Below are 18270 nucleotides of genomic sequence, written 5' to 3'. Positions count from 1 at the left end.
ACTGGAGGGAGAACTACAAGGGAACAGGAGCTTAATTTTGAAACAGGTCACACAGATAAATTCATGGAACTACCAAACTTCAAATCCTACGTCTATACTAACAGATTTCTCTGCATCCCATTTGTTCTTTACCAGGTACTGCAATAAAGGTTATTTTATACAGTCCAAAGATTTATTTTTTTTTTTTTTTTAAATCAGGATATTACAAATGGTTCTTTGGGGAAATTTCCTTCTGAAAATGTTAAGCAGTAAAATTAAACCACATAGCAGCACATTTTCATCCCCTAAAAATATAAAATAATATGTATATTATACAGGAAATCAGTCATGACAGAGCACAATCACCTGCCTTTGATGGCACTTGGTCATTGAATAATTAATTCCTTGATGCCAGAAGTCGGGAATTACCGATGCCAACGGAGGACTCGGAAAAAAAAAAAAGCATCACTCTGAGTGGAGAAGCCCCAACCTAAGCAGCGCCAAGGGGTCGTGGAATTCGGAGTGGCAGACTCCCTATCATCCTTACTGAGGTGGGAATGTTCCAGACACTGTACAAGGATCTGGAGGAGCTGAGCTGGACACTGCTGTACACGTGGAGATCCTACGAAGCTCGGAGTACCTGGAGCGGGGCGTCGCCGACGGCCGTGGGAAGCGCAGGATGGGCAGGACGTGGACCGGGTTGGAGAGGGGCAAAAAAGAAACTAATGTGACTTAATGACAGTCCTTAACATGCTAAGTGGAACTGACCTGCCAGAGAGAGCGAGAAAGGGAAGGGGAATTAGTGGATTTGGGGGATTAGAAAGCAGAGCACCCAAATGGGATGGGCAGCAAACAAAGATCTGCAATCACGTCAAAAAAATTATGGAATTTGGGTCTCACAAAATGAGCCAGTTCTCCTGATGGAATTCAGTCCCTGCCACCTCTGCAGCCTGGAATTATGTCTCACCCAAACACTGTGGGAAATGGATTTGTAGAAAATTCTCAACAAGTATTAAAATTCACACCATCACAATCAAAACCCAACTATTTCCTAATTGCAATATACTATAAATGTTTCTTGGCCTATCAGGTTTTACCACACCATACTACAAGTGCCTTAAAGCCAATAATCTAAAATTACCCCTCATGAGTCCTACTACAATACATCTTTCACAGTTCTGTTTCTCCAAAGTACCCAGTCTTTTTTACAAAACCATCCTTTGAAACTTGTTTCTAGTTCCATTTCTCTCTCAAGGATGTCTGTCCTATTCCATGGCATTTCTAAATCAACATTTCTTATCTCAAAGTTTACATACAGACACACACTATGTGAACCTTCTATCAAGTTTTAAGAATTTTCTACAAATCCATTTCCCACAAACACTATCTAAAGGCCCACCTTTTTTTTTTCCCCCTTTAATTTTCTCTTCCTTTCATGGGATTTTTCTCTTGGCTCATTGGATGTGCTGGTGTGTGTTTGTCTCATGTAATAAGGGGGGAGGGGGGAAAGTAACAGCAGCAGAATTTGAAAATTATAAAATCAAAAAGATTAAAAAATACAAATTCAAACCAACCTTTCTGTTCTCTGTCTCCTGACAGAAATATTTTCCTGATATATATATACACACATATAAAATAAGTGTTTACAGAAAACCCTGAAATTTTATATATAATATCATTATATTATTATAAAAATATACTCTACAATTTTATATATGCACATTATACAAGCACACTTTATTAAAACCCACATTTCTTTCTCTTCCATCTGCTGGGTTAATCAATCATAACCACTGACCAGTCTAACAGCACTAAGTGTCTTTTATCTTTATGGTGAATAATGAATGAACTCAAGATAAATCTCTCCTCAGCAAATGTTGAAACAGGAACCTCAATTTTATTTCTCTGCTGTTAAATGACTACAAAAGAGAGTTTTGTTTTAGTGCCAGCTGGGTAGAACTGCCCCATTCCAAAGCACTTTCTGCAGAGCCTAGGAATGTCTCAATAATAATCAGGAAATAATCTGGATGAAGTTCTCCCTGACCTGGCAGCACCTTTACTAACACCCTTACTCAGACCCCTGGGTTGCCATCCAAGCTCAGAATTCAGGTTACTCAGATACTCCCAATTTTGGCAGCCAAACAGTTGGAATTTGCCAATAAAATTCTTAACCAAAGGACCAAAACTGAGGAGAACTGAGCTTCTCCAATCACTTTGCAGCCTTCCTGGACTACACCTTCCACACTTATTTCTGGATGTGAGCAAAAAATCTAGAATACATTGTTGAAATGGTTTCATCCAACCCCTAGGGCTGCCATTTGGTTTTCAGATTTTTCCTAGTTTTTTCCAGAAACCCCAAACTTTATCCAGTTTCTCCTGACATCTTCCATCTTCTTTTTCTCCAGCCTCATTTTCCCTGGTGCTCCTCTGCAATATGGCCTGAACCTGTTCATCTCCATAGCCCTCAAATTTAAACCTCAACATCTGAAATATCTGGTATTTTGTGCCTCCTGATTGATTTTTCTTGACTTCCACAGTCCTGCCTTGTTATTACAAACCCACCTAGTTTGAAGTGTGGTTATTTTATTAATACCTTTCATTAATCTACAGTTGTTCACCTGACACGTGTGGCCTGTTTGAGTCTGACTCTTCATTTCACTGCAGCTGGCAAATTAAAGGTGCATTTACTTGAGGCAGGTGGCAGCTTGTCCCCCTCAGAGCAGCTGTTACAAGAAATGTTTAGAAATCTTTGACAAGGCTCTGTATCCCACTCTTTGCCAGGTCACAGAGGTGGGAATGCAATGAAGCAGATGGGCAGAGACACCTCACTCCTGAGATGGAAAAGCCAATTTCAGACCAGAATGGACAAAACCACTCAGCAACGCCTTGCCCTAATTTATCCACAGAGGAAATATTTGTTGCTGGAAGCTCATGGCAAACACAATGAGCAGGAACAATCCCCCAGCACAGTAACAGCTTGAGTGTGGCGTGATGGATGCTTGGCATGCAAGCCTGACATGAAACACTCCCAAAAAAAAAGCTAAAAACACCAAGTATGCCTCAAGGAGACCACAGACCATAAAGAGAGTTGTGAGACAGAATTAATCCTCAAGGAGGGCAAAAAGCCAGACTTGGAGGGACAAGTTTGCTGTCCCCAGGCTGCTTTTCACAGCCACTCGCTGCCATCCGGCTCTTGGCATGTCTGTGGCATAAAGTGATCATGTAAAATAATGCAGATATAAAATCCCTCCAATAATGAGTATTTAAAGAAAGAAATGGCAGGATGAAGTCCATGGAACAGTCTCCTGGGAATATGCTGCTCATATTTTGCTTAGGAGAAACTCTCAAGCTCTGGCAATTAAAGTAAAATATTTACGTTGTTTTTATTTTTCATGAAGAGAACTAAGAGTGCAAAGTGTGTCAAATGGTGACACTCACATTTGGAGATGTCTCTTGTTACCACTTACAGCTGCTCTACCCCTATCCCAGGCTGGAATGTCCCAACATGGAAACACATTCATGGTACAGAAAGCAGAAGATAATGCTGGCAGAAGGAACCTCTGGATCTGTATTTTTACTACATGAGTTTCATATCTCTATATGTGAATTTTGGTCCAGACTTACCAGAGCAGTTTTTAAAAAACTTTTAAGTGCTAAGTCATTAAAATAAAACCTCTCCTCAGCAGCTGGCAAAGCCTCTTAACAGGCACTCAATTAACGAGTATTGTAATTATCAGCAAACAACTACTAAAAATAGGAAAAAAAAATTACTGTGGGTCTCCTAAAAGCAAGATGAAATATAAGGGAAATGAGTGGGAGAAGAGGTGAGTAAGTTACTCTGGCCTTACCTCTCGTTTATTTGGTGTTGTGGTAGTAGCTGGAGTTGGACATCCCTCCCCCTCGGATGGCGTGGACGGCCGTCGGAGAAGACGCTGGGTAGTGACCAGGGCGGATGGGCTTGGCTGCACAGGGGAAGGAGGGACCAAACAAGACATTTTACCTTTCCCATTTTAGCTTCCCACCTCCCCTTCTCCTTCAAGGGAAACCCCATTGTTTCCCACCTCAGTGGTTTCTGATCCAGCTGTGCAGAACACAGCACTGCCTGCCCCTGCCAACAACAAATACACCCATTTTCCTGCTAGCAGATCCTTTCTCCTGGTGGCAGAGCCCTTCCACCTTCCCATGCATTAGATCTGCAAAGGTTCTGGACTGTCCAACAACAGAGGGAAGTCACTTGGTGGGCAGCGAGGCGCTTTTTATATCTAATTTACACCATTCCAGAAGATGTCAAGACGAAACTTGGATGGCTCCCTACAAGAGGAAGCATTCAGGAGGTGACACTTTGTGCTGCGTGATTCTCCCTCAGGATTTAATACCCCAATATTGTCGTCTCCATCTAAACCATTATCCTTTTTAATCCCATGAAATCATTCCAAGAATTGCCCCATACTTCTGTTGTGTGCACGCATTACATTGTGCCTCGGAGATATATCAATATCTGGAGTACAAAGGAAGATTTTTTGGAATTAAATCACATGGAGGAGTAATCAGGGGGAAAAAAGAGAAATGGACAAGGTTCAGAAAGGCAAGGAAAGAATGAAAGCAGAGAGGGAGCGTGTAGGGGGAGGAGGAGGAAGAAAGTGAGCCACTAATTTAAGGAGACAAGTTTTCAGGTCACTAGAAGGGCACACAAGACCCATTATGCCCTTTATTTACCCAGTGGAACAGCAGAGCCTCTTTAAACTCGAGGTGGGGCAAATTCCATGCAAAAGCAAGGCCTTTGAAGATTCCTGCGCAGCAGAGGAGAAGCAGCCCCTAATGTTTTACTCCCTCCACTCAACCCCCAGCAACCACCCGAGCCTGAAGCACGTGGGCAGCCCCTTTAGCTCCATGTCCTCACCAATTTGGGCAGAGTGTGCTCTCCGGGCCATGTTTTTGGCTCTCACGGCCTCCTTAATGCGATCCACCTCCTGCTGGTAGCGCTTGCGGTCGCGCATGGCGTTTTCCTTGGCCTCCTTCAGTGCACTCTCCAGGGCCTTAACTCTCTCTGCCGTAGCTCGAAGGCGTTTCTCCAGCTTAGGAAGCTCGCAACGAAGATCTGCATTATCACGTACCAGCTGCGGGGAAAGCCGTGCAAAATTAAAGGAGGTCAAAAGAAAGCGGCGAAAATCTCCTCAGAGAAATGGCGGGAGAAGTCGCCTCACAGAGAGGAAAGGCCACCATGCTCTCCATATGTCATGAACTAAAATTAAACCAATGTATTCCAAAAATTAATGTGCAAAGCTTAGGTTAAAGAGAAATTTGGAACATCCTGAGCTGGAATGGACCCACAAGGTCAAAAGAAAGTGGCAAAAATCTCCTCAGAAAAATGGCGGGAAAAGTCACCTCACAAGGAGAGAGAAAACGCCACCAGTTGTTCTCCATATGTCATGTGCTAAAATTAAACAGGTTTCTTCCAGAAATTAATGTGAAAGGCTTAGGTTAAAGAGAAATTTAGAATATCCTGAGCTGGAATGGACCCACAAGGTCAAAAGAAAGTGGCAAAAATCTCCTCAGAAAAATGGTAGAAAAAGTCGCCTCACAAAGAGAGTGGAAATGCCACTGGTTTCTCTCCATGCCTTGTGTATTAAAATTAAACAGGTTTCTTCCAGAAATTAATGTGAAAGGCTTAGTTTAAAGAGAAATTTAGAATATCCTGAGCTGGAATGGACCCACAAGGTCAAAAAAAAAGTGGCAAAAATCTCCTCAGAGAAATGGCAGGAGAAGTCCCCTCATGAGGAGAGAGGAAATGCCACTTGGCTGCTCTCCATGCCTCGTGTACTAAAATTAAGCAGATTTCTTCTAGAAATTAATGTCAAAATCTTAGTTCAAAGAGAAATTTAGAATATCATGAATTGGAATGCACCCACAAGGTCAAAAGAAAGTGGCAAAAATCTCCTAGAGAAATGGCAGGAAAAGTCACCTCATGAAGAGAGAGAAAACACCACCATGCTCTCCATATGTCAGTACTAAAGTTAAACAGGTTTATTCCAGAAATTAGTGTAAATATTCTAGGTTAAATAGAAATTTAGAATGTTCTGAGCTGGAATGGACCCACAAGGATCAAGTCCAGCTCCTTACCCCACACAGGGCACCCCAACAATGCCACCCTGTGCCTGAGGGCATCATCCAAGCTCAGTTTTACTCATAAAATTCACTTCTCTGGCTGAGGAGTCACCATCATTTAAATTGTCCAGAAAGATCAAAGCAAAATAAAATTTATTCCATTCAACAAGATTCCACAGAGCTGGTCCTGAGAGATGAGGACTCGAGGACCAACCCTGCCACTGCAGAGAATTTGACAGCCAGATTTGCTTCTCTACACATCCAAAACTGCAGCAGAAACTCTACATTTCCTCAGAACAGAGAAATCGCCAGGATTTTGCAAATCCTCGATCACCTCATTACTTTAAAATAATAATTTTACAGACAACACCAGGGATCACCCCAAATTCATAATTTCCAGTTGTTCTGATGTGTTCACCTGTGTGTTCCCTACTCATGGATGTGGGAAAACTGGGAACTTCACTAAGAAATCACTTTTAGGCCTGTAACTACAAATATAATTATATGCAACTTTGAATTCGTGCACTTCCTCAGTTTAACATGAACCTGAGTGAGGTTTATCAATTATACAAATCACATCTGACCTCCCATGCAGCAACAGCCAAGAGAGGATTGATTTTTAATAAACACAAAGCTGATCTGGGCAGAAAATCCAGCACAATTTCTACTGAACAGATTACACCACTGCTGGAAATCAACAGAAATCTGCTCCAAAGGAGTGACTCTCCCTTTTCTGGAGAGAAAAGTGGATTAACAACCACATTAATAATGCAGAAAAGCAACAGCATGTCCTGACATTCACACTTGTTTAACAATCAGAGCATTTTACACCTGCTGGGCCAGGCTTAGTGCTGGAGAAAAACACAAACAAGCTAAAAAAACATAGTCACAATGTGCTTTTTCTGCAAGTGCTGAACCCTTGTTGTGTGAAATAGTCATGATTCAAAATCCAAGCAGGATGCTATCAAGTCCAACGTCACTTTTCTCTGAAAGTTTCCGTACAAGATGTGGATTCCAAGTTGATTTTGAGTAAATACACGCTAATGAGAGCTATAAAAATCCACATTTGAAACCCAGCAGATGCATGAAACGAGTGCAAAAAAAAGGGCAAAATGGTAAAAGAAAAACCACTCTGAACATATCCCAGTTTCCACATTTAGAAAGTAGGTCTTGAAACCATCTGTTCCCTGGGAATCTGAAAACCCCAAACCTTAGCAGACACTTGTCACAGTCCAGCACTTCCTGCTCTTTGGGCACTTCCACAGGAGTAATTAAAGCAAATCTGGGAGTGTGGGTCACTAATACAGCTTCAGGAGAGTGCACTGCTCACTGTTATGCCACTGCTCAAAAAAGAAATCAAAACAGCTTTAGTGCTTTGTGTTGTGCACCTAACAATAGGACACAGCTCCAGCATAGTGGGAGAGGAGATTTTAGGGAGAAATCCTTCCCTGGGAAGGTGGGGAGGCCCTGGCACAGGCTGTCCAGGGAAGCTGGGGCTGCCCCTGGATCCCTGGAAGTGTCCAAGGCCAGGCTGGACAGAGCAGCCTGGGACAGTGGAAGCTGTGGGACATGGGACTGGATGGGCTGGACTGGATTCCCACGTGGGATAGGACTGGATGGGCTTTAATTCCAGATCTGGGATTGTATGAAACTGGAATTCCATGAAGGAGGGAGGACACACAAATGGACCAGCCCAGAAATTACCAACCTTGGCACCCCATGGAGGCACCAGCCCTTCAGCTGCACAGAAAACCCCAATTCCATTGTTTTCACTGAAAACTCTGCTGGTTGAATCCACTCCAACCACCTCCAGGGTGCCTCTGAGCAGCTTCAGGCCAGGAGTCAAATTGGGGATGCACAATCCATCCAGAAAACAGCTATTTTTATGTATTTCCTCGTGCCAAAACAGAACTATTTTCATAGGAAAAAAAACTTCCTTATTTACCACATTTCTAAAAGTACAGGGAGTGGGAAGAGCAGCTCTAGCTCCCAATTCCAAGGAGTTTAGTGGGTATCTTTTCCTCAGACCGGTTACCTTCCAAAATTTCCCTTGTAAATATTTAAAAAGTGCATTTTTTGCTGGAGGGAGGGGAAAGGGAGCCTTTACCTGTTTGTGAACCTTTGTAAGTTGTTCCAGGTTGTTCTCAAGAAAGGAAATTTTCTGCTTCTGCGCCGCGCTTCCACCTCCATCATCACTATCCAGTTCAACACTCTGCACACAAAATTGCAGCACTCAGCAAAGCCAGGCACAAACTCAAGGGGAAGCTCAGCTCTTTGGAAATTTGAGCTCCCCAAAGGCAAAAAAGTCTTACAGAGCCCCAGATTTAAGAGAAATTATTTTAAGTCTTTGTTTGATATTTAGGAACTGCATTTCATCTTACACAAAAAAAGCACCCCAAGCTATTTTTACTGAACAATTGTGGGGGAATCCTGAATAGGAAAATCAAGTTATACTAAATAATTTCTGAAACTCATCATCTTTGGGAATTTAGCTGAACTGCACTGGATAAGTTCATTCCCCTCACTCAACAACATTTTCCTTATCAAATTAGAACCAAATAAAAGCTGATAAACATCACAACATCTTTGATCTTGTTTCTCACTGCTACTAAAAAAGACGTTATCCCATTTTGTAAATGCATGCACTAAAGGCTTCCAGCAAATCACAAGAATACTGCAAAAAAAGAGAAGATTTGAGTTTAAAAGAGCAGAGTTTTACTTTTTTAACACGGGTGGTAAGATCCTGGACAAACAGCTTGCGCAGATTGTGAAGAGTCTGAAGTTCCCTTGCCTGGAATAAAAATAACAAAACAATAATTTTTAGAAAAGCACAAATGACTAGGACATAGGAGATGCTCTGGTGTAAAAGTTCTCCTTGGATTTGAGTTGGTAAGAGGAGCAAAGAACTCTGGATTTTCTCTCTAGGAATCACTCTGAATGCACAAAATAAACCCCACCCAGCTCCAAAACCACACTGAAGAGAGCAATTTATCCAAAACTGGTAAAAGCAACCTTTTTAAATTTTAATTTAGGTAGTTCAAAGCTGTTTACTCAAAAATTAAAATATATATCACCAGGGTGGCAGGGTGTACAGATATAGAGGGAATTAAGTGTAATTAAGACCTACCACTGTTTCCTCCAGCCCTTTAAGGTCTTCTCTTGCTTGTTCCCTTTTATCATTAAGGAGTCTGGAAAGATCACAACATGGAACACAAATCAATCACAATAAACAGAGGAAAATCAACAGCATCCACCTGGAGCTGCACATCTGCAGGTGGCAGCAAATTGCACATCTCTAATTATGCTTTTGACTGCCCCAAATATCCAATTTTATCACCTGGAAGGGCTGAGTCACCACTTCCATCTTTGTGTCCACACATGGGATGTTTCTCTCTCATTTCCAGGAAAGGCTTTTACTCAAACATCTGATTTAAAACCCCCCAAAAAAGTCAACAAACTCCATCAAAATATCCCAACTTCTTTCATGCTTGTTTTGCTGTGTATTAAGGAATGAGAGATTTAAGACTTGCTGGGGTATTTTATAAAATCAGAGCTCTAATGATCTCTTTTTGGTAGTGATCAAAGCCACTATTGAAAAGCCTGTGATATAAAAATAGAAAGTAATTGGTAATTATTTATTAGTAGCTCCTGCTGGCTTTGCTACTAAAATTACATTTTCAGTGTGAATATTCTGACACAAATCCCTCTCCCTAGCACATTTTCCACACATGACGAGGTTCAGGGATACCAAACTGTGCACTTACATGAGCTTTTCCAGTTTCATTTCTCTTTCCTGGTCCTCAATTTTTAATTTATCATAATCAGCACTCAGCTTCTCCTGTTCCAGCTGCAGCTTCTGGTTCATGCTGGAAACGTGAAAGGAAAAGTCAGCCCAGCTTAGGAGGAAGGGAGGGAAAATCTCCACCAACAAAATGGGATTGGGCAGAGAAAAAGTAAAGCTGTAACTCTCTACTGAATAACTCTGGAAGAAATGAAGCATAAAGAACCTGGAGGACATTATTTTAAAATATTGGAGAGCTAAATTCAGTGGTTTCTTTTGTTTGCCTTAGAGGAGGACACAAATTGTTGTTGGCATCTTTCTGCCTTCTTTCCTCATTTCCCTATAATAAATCTTTGGCCATACACAATAAATATGATAAAATAATACCTAGGTTTTAGAAAAAGAAGAACACAGGAGGAAAGCATAACAGAGTCACATTGGTGTGTGAGGAAAAAATATAAAAATGAGTGAAAATGGGAGCTGTTGGCGTCACCCAGACTCTCAGATGGTCTGGGGCAGGACTGGCTGCTGTGAGAATCTCAAAACCTTCCTGGGGGTGTGGTTCAGTGGTGGCTGAACTCAGTGACCTTAAAGGATTTTCCAGCCCAAATGATTCCATGATCCTTTAAAACCTGCTCTGCCCCAAGCTCCTCTCACCTCCTGACCTGCAGGTGCAACATCACCCTTTTTTTAAAACTCTATAATTTTTATGGCCTTGTTAAAGCTCCCCAATAAAGAATTAGGCACTGTAATCCACCCTGCAAAATAATTACAGGGTTGGCTGCTGCGTGTAAGGACAGAACTTGCAAAGAAGCATCAATCAAACCTAACAAAACCGAGCCCAAAGCATCCCAGGCCCGAGGAGGGACGGGGAGGGTGAACTCACTCCCTGATTTCGTCGATTATTTTCTGCTTCTCTTCGATCTCATCCCTCAGCCTGGACAGCTGCTTCTGGTGGGCTTCCCTGTGGCTCTCCATCTGCTGCTCCAGAGCCTTCTGCAAGCACAGAGCAGGGAATCAGAGCAACCCAGGGACACACAGCTCCCTCTCACCCAGCCTCTGCATTTGAGGGGAGCGACCAAATCCAGTCAGGAATCTGCCTGGCATTGCCTTCTGTCATCACTAAACTCTGGGCCTGCTCATCCAACCTTTTTAGCAACAGATGTACAACAATTTTCACTCATTTTCTTTCAAAAAGTACCCCATGAAAACCTATTTGTGGCTTGGCCACAAATGCCACTGATTTTACACCAAATCCTCTCTTATTACCCCTTTATTCACCCAGGAAATACTTGCACAGCTCTACCTGTGACAGAAACAAAACCCAAACCCCTGAGAATTGTTTATCCACAGCCCTGCTATCGAAATTGTTATTTATAAATTTAAACTCTAGGAGTAAATACGCCTCAAGCAACAGGAAAAACTCAATTTATGTCTTTAGACTGCTAACACAAACTTAGCTTTTTTCCTCAGAGCTGTAAGGTACAAGCACTTTAATCACAACTGCTTTAATCACTTTACAACTGCTTTCATCACTTAAAATTTTTATGATGGAGGGAAAAGTTCTGCAGCTGGCAAACCTCTATCACTGTCCTTGTAAAATTGTATTTTTCCTTGTCTGCAATGTGCAACCCCATCAGAACAACTCATTATTGCAAACATTTCCTGGCATTCCAAAGGAAAAATGCCAGAAAATAGGTTTATATATTTTATTATTATTTCCAGGAGATAATCAGAATTCCAGCCAAACACTGGGGAAGTAGCCTCTTTTAAAATCAAATTTATAAGTACCTAAATGATATTAACCCCAGCAGCCTCATTCACTACTGAGCAAATTGACTTTCAGCAGAGCTCCAGCAGCAAAAAATTAGTGTAACACAGAGGTGAATCAATGTAATTTTTGGCCATGTGAACAGGAAGACAAAATTCCACCCCAATGAACAATCTCACCAAGAAATTCCCTCAAAATTTCCACTGTGCCAAGCTACCTTCATCTCCTCTGCATCCTGGAGTCGCGTCAGGTGCTCCTTCTCCTTGTCCTTGAAGCTGACTTCGTGCATTTTTTCTGTTTAAAGGTGGAGACAGTTTTAATTTTAAATTTTAGATTTTTCAATAAATTTAATTTATTCCAGGAGATGGAATAAAGATTCTGTTCTAACAATGCAGGAGATGATAAAAAAGATTTTCAAAAAATAAAAAGTCTTGTCCCCACCTGCTGCTCCCTCAGAGAGGGAAAATTCCTTGTGCAGAAATCCAGAATTATTTTAAGGCTGTTATAAATTGATATAACCTAGGAGCTTAGCAAAGCTACAAGAGCTTCTTTTGATACCTACACATTTTCCACATTGAATTGGGCAGGGAAAGCCAAGCAAACCTTAAAAATTGAGTCAGCTGGGAAAGACACAACTTGTGCCCATCCGAGGGAAGCAGCTTTGTTTGGAATGAGGCACAACTGAAATTTAGACACATCCTTATTTTACAGAAATCCAGAATTTTACAGAACATTCAGCAAGACTGATTGGTGTTGTTTGGTCAAGGATCTGTGTGGGGGTTTACACAGTTTTTCTCATCATTAAGACACAAAACTGAGTCTCCCAAGACAGGAGTGCCGAGACCCGGAGCTGTACCTTGAGCGCGCAACTTGGCCAGCTCCTCGTTGAGGGAGTCCTGGGACTCCTCCAGCTGCCTCCTCTTCTGCTCCATGTTCTGCATGTAGTCTGTCAGGGATTTGATCTTTGCTTCGTGCTTCAAAGACAAGGAATAGCAGTGAGAGGGGAGGAGCACGGCCGTGCCCTGGGAGTTCAGGGACAGCTGTCCCACCCAAAGGGGAGGAAACAGAGAATTTCCACATCCAGAGGGGATGACTGGGAGAACTCCCAGCAGAATGGCTGGGAAGGAGCTAAGAGATCAAAGCAGGCTGTGTTTTCAGAGTTTCACTCGGTAGCTCAATTTGGAATTCAGGCAGTAATCCCAAAACATTCCTGGAAGCTCCTGACTTGGTGTTAAGCCAGCAGCAGCTTTTTAAAAGCACCAGCCTTGAGGTGGCTTTGGGATCTTCAGCCTGCAAAAGCTCAGATGGACTCTCCCCAGCCCTCCTGATGGTTTGGCTGTGGCCAACAACCTTGAACTAGAAGGGCTAATGGGTGAATAGAAAACAGCAAAGTTTGTAGTGAAAACACTCAAAATCACACACACAAAATCACAAGGTTGGAAGAGACCTTCCAGATCATCGAGTCCAACGTGTTCCCTGACACCTCAACTAAACCTGGCACCCAGTGCCACATCCAGGTTTTGTTAAACACACCCAGGGATGGTGACTGCACCACCTCCCCCAGGCAAACCATTCCAGAACTTTATCACTCTGTAAAAACTTTTTCCTAATATCCAACCTATATTTCCCTTGATGCAGCTTGAGACTAAAATGTTTTTAGCAACAGACATACCACAATTTTGATTCATTTTCTTGCAAAATGTACCCCATGAAAACACAGGGCTTGGCCACAAATGCCACTGATTTTACACCAAATCCTCTCTTATTACCCCTGCTTATTCACCCAGGAAATACTTGTACAGCTGTACCTGTGACAGATAGAGCTGGATCCTATTTGAGGATAAAAATTAAGATAGTCTGGATTATTGCATCTTAATTAAAAAGATTGAGTAGAACTTAACAAAGACACCCTGCTGAAGGAAAAGGGGCTCTCCCTGCTCCAGGTTTGCTTAGGATAACTGCTAGGGAATGAAACTGGATCATGTTTTTCCCTTCCCATGTCCATTTCCATGTAGGTGAGGGTGTCAGAGCTCTCAGCCCCTCTCCACCGCCATCCCTGTCACCCACTCAGAACCTCCTACCCCTGGATTTCTACCCCAGAAAGTTTTCCATGGTATTTTGTAGCTCACTGCCTCGTTTTCTCAACAGCACACCCACAGAGCAGGTCCAGGGAGCTCCCCAAAGGTTTGGCTTGTGAAAAACACAGTCAGTGATGTTATAAAGTGATCCAAGACACAAATTATAGACCCACAGAATGAACCAGAGTGAAAAAGACCTTCGAGATCAACAAACTGCTGGTGAGGAAACCACTCCAGGGAGGAATTTCACTGCTATGCCACCACACACATTTGGAGACCCACAGCAGGACATGACCTTGCCAGAGCTCAGGACAAAACCTCAGGATATGCTCAAAAACAGTGAGGGGGAGTGGCCTGGGGTGACTTCATGATTCTTGTATCCCCACTTGTCTGTTCAGCCCAGAAATAAGTTTTGCACCTTTGAGGCTGGTTCTGAGAGCGAAGGAGGGGAGAGAAGAAGCACGGATTTTGTTTTCAGCCACTGCACTCGCTCCTCCACATTCCTGCGTTGTCTGCAGCACGGACAGACGGCAGGACAGAGCTCTCCTTTGCTTTTAGTTAGATTTTAGCTAGCTGAGGCAGACAAGTTCCCTGCACTGTGGTTGTTTGGACCTGTTTAAACCTGCTCTGGATGAACACCAGAAGATCACCGGCAGCTCTCACCTGTGGCCCAGCAGGGCCGTGACATTTTCTGATAGGAGACTGAGAGGGCCGAGCTACAGCCCACCAAGGGGACTTGTCTGAGTTTGTCATCTCTTTTGGAGCGGCAACAGGTTTTATTGTTTGATATTGTTCATTTTTTGTGCTGGTCAATGCTTTGCCTGTTAAATAAAGAGATTTTTTTCACTTTTCTACAAGGAAACCTTTTCCCAAACCACTTGGGGGAGGGACCACTTAAATCTACATTCTAGAGGAACCCCTTTGGAGTTTTTCTCCCAGATTTGCCCTAAACCAGGACAGGGAGGTGTGGAAGAGGTTTTACAGCAACTTCTGTGAGCCACAGAGAAGTCTGACAAGAGGATCCATGTTTACCCCCGAAAGAATTTTCTACCAAGGTCATTGACATAGAAACCAAGAAAGAAAGAAGGATAAATAAGAGAAACCTGCAGCTGCCTATTCCAGTGAACACTTTGTTTGTCTCTCGTGACCAAGGAGTAAACTTAGCAGGTTTGTGAGAATGTATAAAAAGCACGCATAAAATATCATAAAATACAAACAATAAAATATATATAATAAAAGCAGTTTGAAGCCTTCCGAAAACGGAGCGTGTCGCTTTGTGTCGTCTCAGTCTCAACTGCGAACACGGAGGAAAAAGAGAAGAGAGAGCAGACAACAAAACACCCACGGGGCCACACTGCTGCGCTTCACAGAATTTCTCACCCCTGGCACGCACATTCCATGGGGAAGGAGGCTGGCAGGGCCACCAGGGCCTGGAGGAGGCAGGGGCAGACCCACCTGGGAGATGAGGAGCTGGCAGGCCGCCAGCTCCCTCTCGCTGGCGTTCATCTTCCTGTTGGAGTCCATCTGGGCGCTCTCCAGCTGCTTGCTGCGGTTCACCAGAGACTTCACCTCCGACTTCATCTTGCTGATGTAGAGCCTGGCCATGGTGAACTCCTCCTCGATCACGCCGTTCACATCTGCCAACTGGGGATGGCCAGCTGCTCGCACCCAGAGCTCCTCCTGCTCTGGGAGCCAGCCTGGAGGCTGGGTCTGGGGTTTTGGGGTGGTTTTACAGGCCAGGGTCATTTTAGAAAGAGGGTTTGGAGCAGGGGAGGAGAGCATAAGTTACTTCTGAAAGCTTAAAACTCATGTTTGGACTCATGTTTGGACAGTGTAGGACAAAATGTGTAGGACAAAAAAAAATCAGAATTGGGTTCTTTTCACAAAGCAATGAATGCTTATTAATTAAAGAGATATCTTCCTTCAGAATTTTTGGTTTGATTTGTCCTTTTATCTTGTATATTTTATTTTTATTTAGCTTGTATATTTCACATTTGTGTGAAGGGATATCATACCCAGGCATTAGGATGGAGATCAGGGAAAGGCTCTTCCCCCAGAGGGTGCTGGCACTGCCCAGGCTCCCCAGGGAATGGGCACATTCTCAAGAGCTCCAGGAGGGTTTGGACAGTGCTCCAAGGATGCCCAGGGTGGGATTTTGGGGTGTCTGTGCAGGACCACAAACTGGATCCACAATCCTGTGGGTCCCCCCCAGCTGTGGATATTCCACTGAGGAGCTGTGCAGGTTCTCCCTGAGCAATAACACAGCTCAACTTCATCTGCTTCCCCTTTTTATTTCCCAGCACTGCCAAGGGGAAGGGAACATGTGCTGCTTCTTCTCCCAAAAATCCTGAAAAATTACACTTCTTCCAAAATTTCAGTCTGCTCTGAGATTAGACACACTTGGAGAAGATGCTAATTGCCAACAAATTTGAAATTATTCTCTAAGCGCTCCTCAGTCTGGCCTGATTTCCACTGGCAGCTGTCCCCTGAAGTGCTGACATCTCAGTTCCTACAAAAACTTGTACCAAACTGCCTCTGCCTCCATTTGCAAAGATTCCCTCTCCCAGTCCCTGCTCCTACGGCCACCAGAGGCTGCTGTGACATCTCCAAAGGCTGCAGGCTGCAGCAGCACAGGGACAGCAGGGATTGTGTCCTCTGCAGCAGGACAGGCTGGAGCTGCTGCTGACCTGAGAGCCTTGGCAGGACATCAACAACAAGTGAACTAAAAAATGTATTGCAAGGAATTTTCATATATCTCAAAAATGAACATAGCCACTTGCAATCACTGCTATTTTTCATGTGGTTTTAAACAGACAAGGATGGCATTAACACCACCAAGGAGATTTTTCCAGGCCATGGAAAGTTTCCATCCCTGCCATTTAGCGATGGCCATACAAATATTTTCTCTGAAACCATCATTTTGTTCTTCTACAAATGTGACAAAGTGAGCAGCCACCTCCTCTACTGTATCCCCAAACCACACAGAGCCACACAAAGGCAAACCTCAAAGCAGGGCTGACCAAAACGTGCACCAAAATTCAGATTAAAAATTGGCCACCTCAGAAGCCAGTATTTTCATTTCTGGGAATTCCGGGTCATGCCAGCTAGAGAAGGAGTTGGGCTACGTGTGTTGTTTTGGGGAGAATTCAGACCTCCCATTAACCAGTTCAGTGACTCCCAGATGGGCTCTGGCCCCAAAAACTGAGCTGGGAAGAATTGTGAGAGCTGTGAGCCCAGACACTGAGCCTCTCCTAATGGCTCAGGTTCAGCTTTTCTGTGTTTCAGACTCTGTGCTGCTTCCTCCCAGCCAGACAAAGAGCTCTGCAGTGTCCCCCTGTGTGCTCAGCCAGGATTTACACAGAATGTCCTGGGACAAGGACTACTCGATCCACATATTCCACATCTGTGATGCTCCCAGGGCTGGAGCCAGGCTGGGAGAGCTGGGAATGTTCCCCTGGAGAAGGGAAGGCTCCAGGCAGAGCTCAGAGCCCCTGGCAGGGCCTGAAGGGGCTCCAGGAGAGCCGGAGCTGAAAAAGCCGATTAATTTTTTTTTTCCTGATTCCTTCCTTGAGATCCCCTGGCTCTCTGCAAAATCCCAGCTCTACAGCACAGAGTCCAGAAAACCACAAAACACTGCCATTTGCATGAGGCAGATTTTCACAGCTCTCTTGGCAAAATACAGCTTTTAAATATCCAAAACACAGGATGGCCACTTCTCACATCCAGTCCCTTGCTGCAAGAGCCACAATCTGCCACCAACTTCCACAGAGCAGCTTCTGAATTCCCTTAATTTCGTTGTTGAATTAAGACAGGGAAGAGGGTGACACCAGCAGGTTTTTGGGAAGCCCTTTGGGAATATTTAGGGTGCAAGGAGAGAACCAAGAGGACGAACAAGTTGCTCTTACACTCTTCTGTGCCAGCTCGTCTGCCAGCTGCTCGTTGGTCCTGGTTTTGTCCTCCACCTCCTGGGATTTCTGGTCGTAATTGACAGCCAGCTCCTCCAGGGCTTGGAGCACCTCCTTCACTTCATCCTTGGCCGCCTCGTTCTCGATCTGGAGTCGGGTCAGCTCCTCCTGGATCTTCTCATAATCCCTCCTCGTGGAGGCCAAAAGCTGGGGAGGAATATCACAGCAGCGTTAAGTGACCCAAAAACTCCTTCAAAAGGCAATGTTGAAAGGGAGAAAAACAGGCAAAGAGGGGAAAAAAGAGCGAGCACAAATTGTGCGTGCAGGAGGGGAGAAATCCTGGAAACAGCAGCAGTTCCAGCATAAAAGCATTTGAAGGAAGCACAAAAAAAAGCTCAGAACTTCAATGAGAAAAATCTTCATCAAATCCTATTATGACCCAAGACTGAGGCAGAGAAACTGACTTTAAGCAGCATCAGAGCTCCAAAGACATTTTCTGCCCTCAATCCAGTGCTGCAGCTCAGACCAAAAAAAAATCCCACAAAGTCAAATGTTCCACCAGAGGCTCAGGGCTCTGAGCTGAGCTGGGGGAAAAGAGCTCTCTGAGGCAGCCTCAAAGACCTCGTGGCTTCTCAGAAATAGTTTGATAAG

The 18270-nt window shown here is 43.8% G+C and overlaps 1 protein-coding gene across 1 annotated transcript in view; it reads right to left on the bottom strand.

Moving 5' to 3' along the window:
* Positions 1 to 588: 588 nt before the first annotated feature.
* Positions 589 to 18270, bottom strand: part of KIF5C (kinesin family member 5C) — a gene marked incomplete at its 5' end in the record, with an annotated part of 35746 nt that continues 18064 nt past the window's right edge. The window contains 12 exons of the mRNA XM_041473911.1: positions 589 to 747; positions 3828 to 3941; positions 4880 to 5096; positions 8192 to 8296; positions 8804 to 8875; positions 9212 to 9272; positions 9849 to 9950; positions 10752 to 10861; positions 11854 to 11930; positions 12493 to 12610; positions 15170 to 15358; positions 17542 to 17826. Of these exons, the coding sequence (XP_041329845.1) occupies positions 3835 to 3941; positions 4880 to 5096; positions 8192 to 8296; positions 8804 to 8875; positions 9212 to 9272; positions 9849 to 9950; positions 10752 to 10861; positions 11854 to 11930; positions 12493 to 12610; positions 15170 to 15358; positions 17542 to 17826 (1443 nt within the window). The remainder of the gene's footprint in view (positions 748 to 3827; positions 3942 to 4879; positions 5097 to 8191; positions 8297 to 8803; positions 8876 to 9211; positions 9273 to 9848; positions 9951 to 10751; positions 10862 to 11853; positions 11931 to 12492; positions 12611 to 15169; positions 15359 to 17541; positions 17827 to 18270) is intronic.

The sequence above is a fragment of the Pyrgilauda ruficollis genome, unplaced genomic scaffold (genome assembly GCF_017590135.1).
Source record: "Pyrgilauda ruficollis isolate IOZ18807 unplaced genomic scaffold, ASM1759013v1 scaffold308, whole genome shotgun sequence".
NCBI lineage: Eukaryota > Metazoa > Chordata > Aves > Passeriformes > Passeridae > Pyrgilauda > Pyrgilauda ruficollis.
This window is presented reverse-complemented; position numbering and strand designations above follow the sequence as displayed.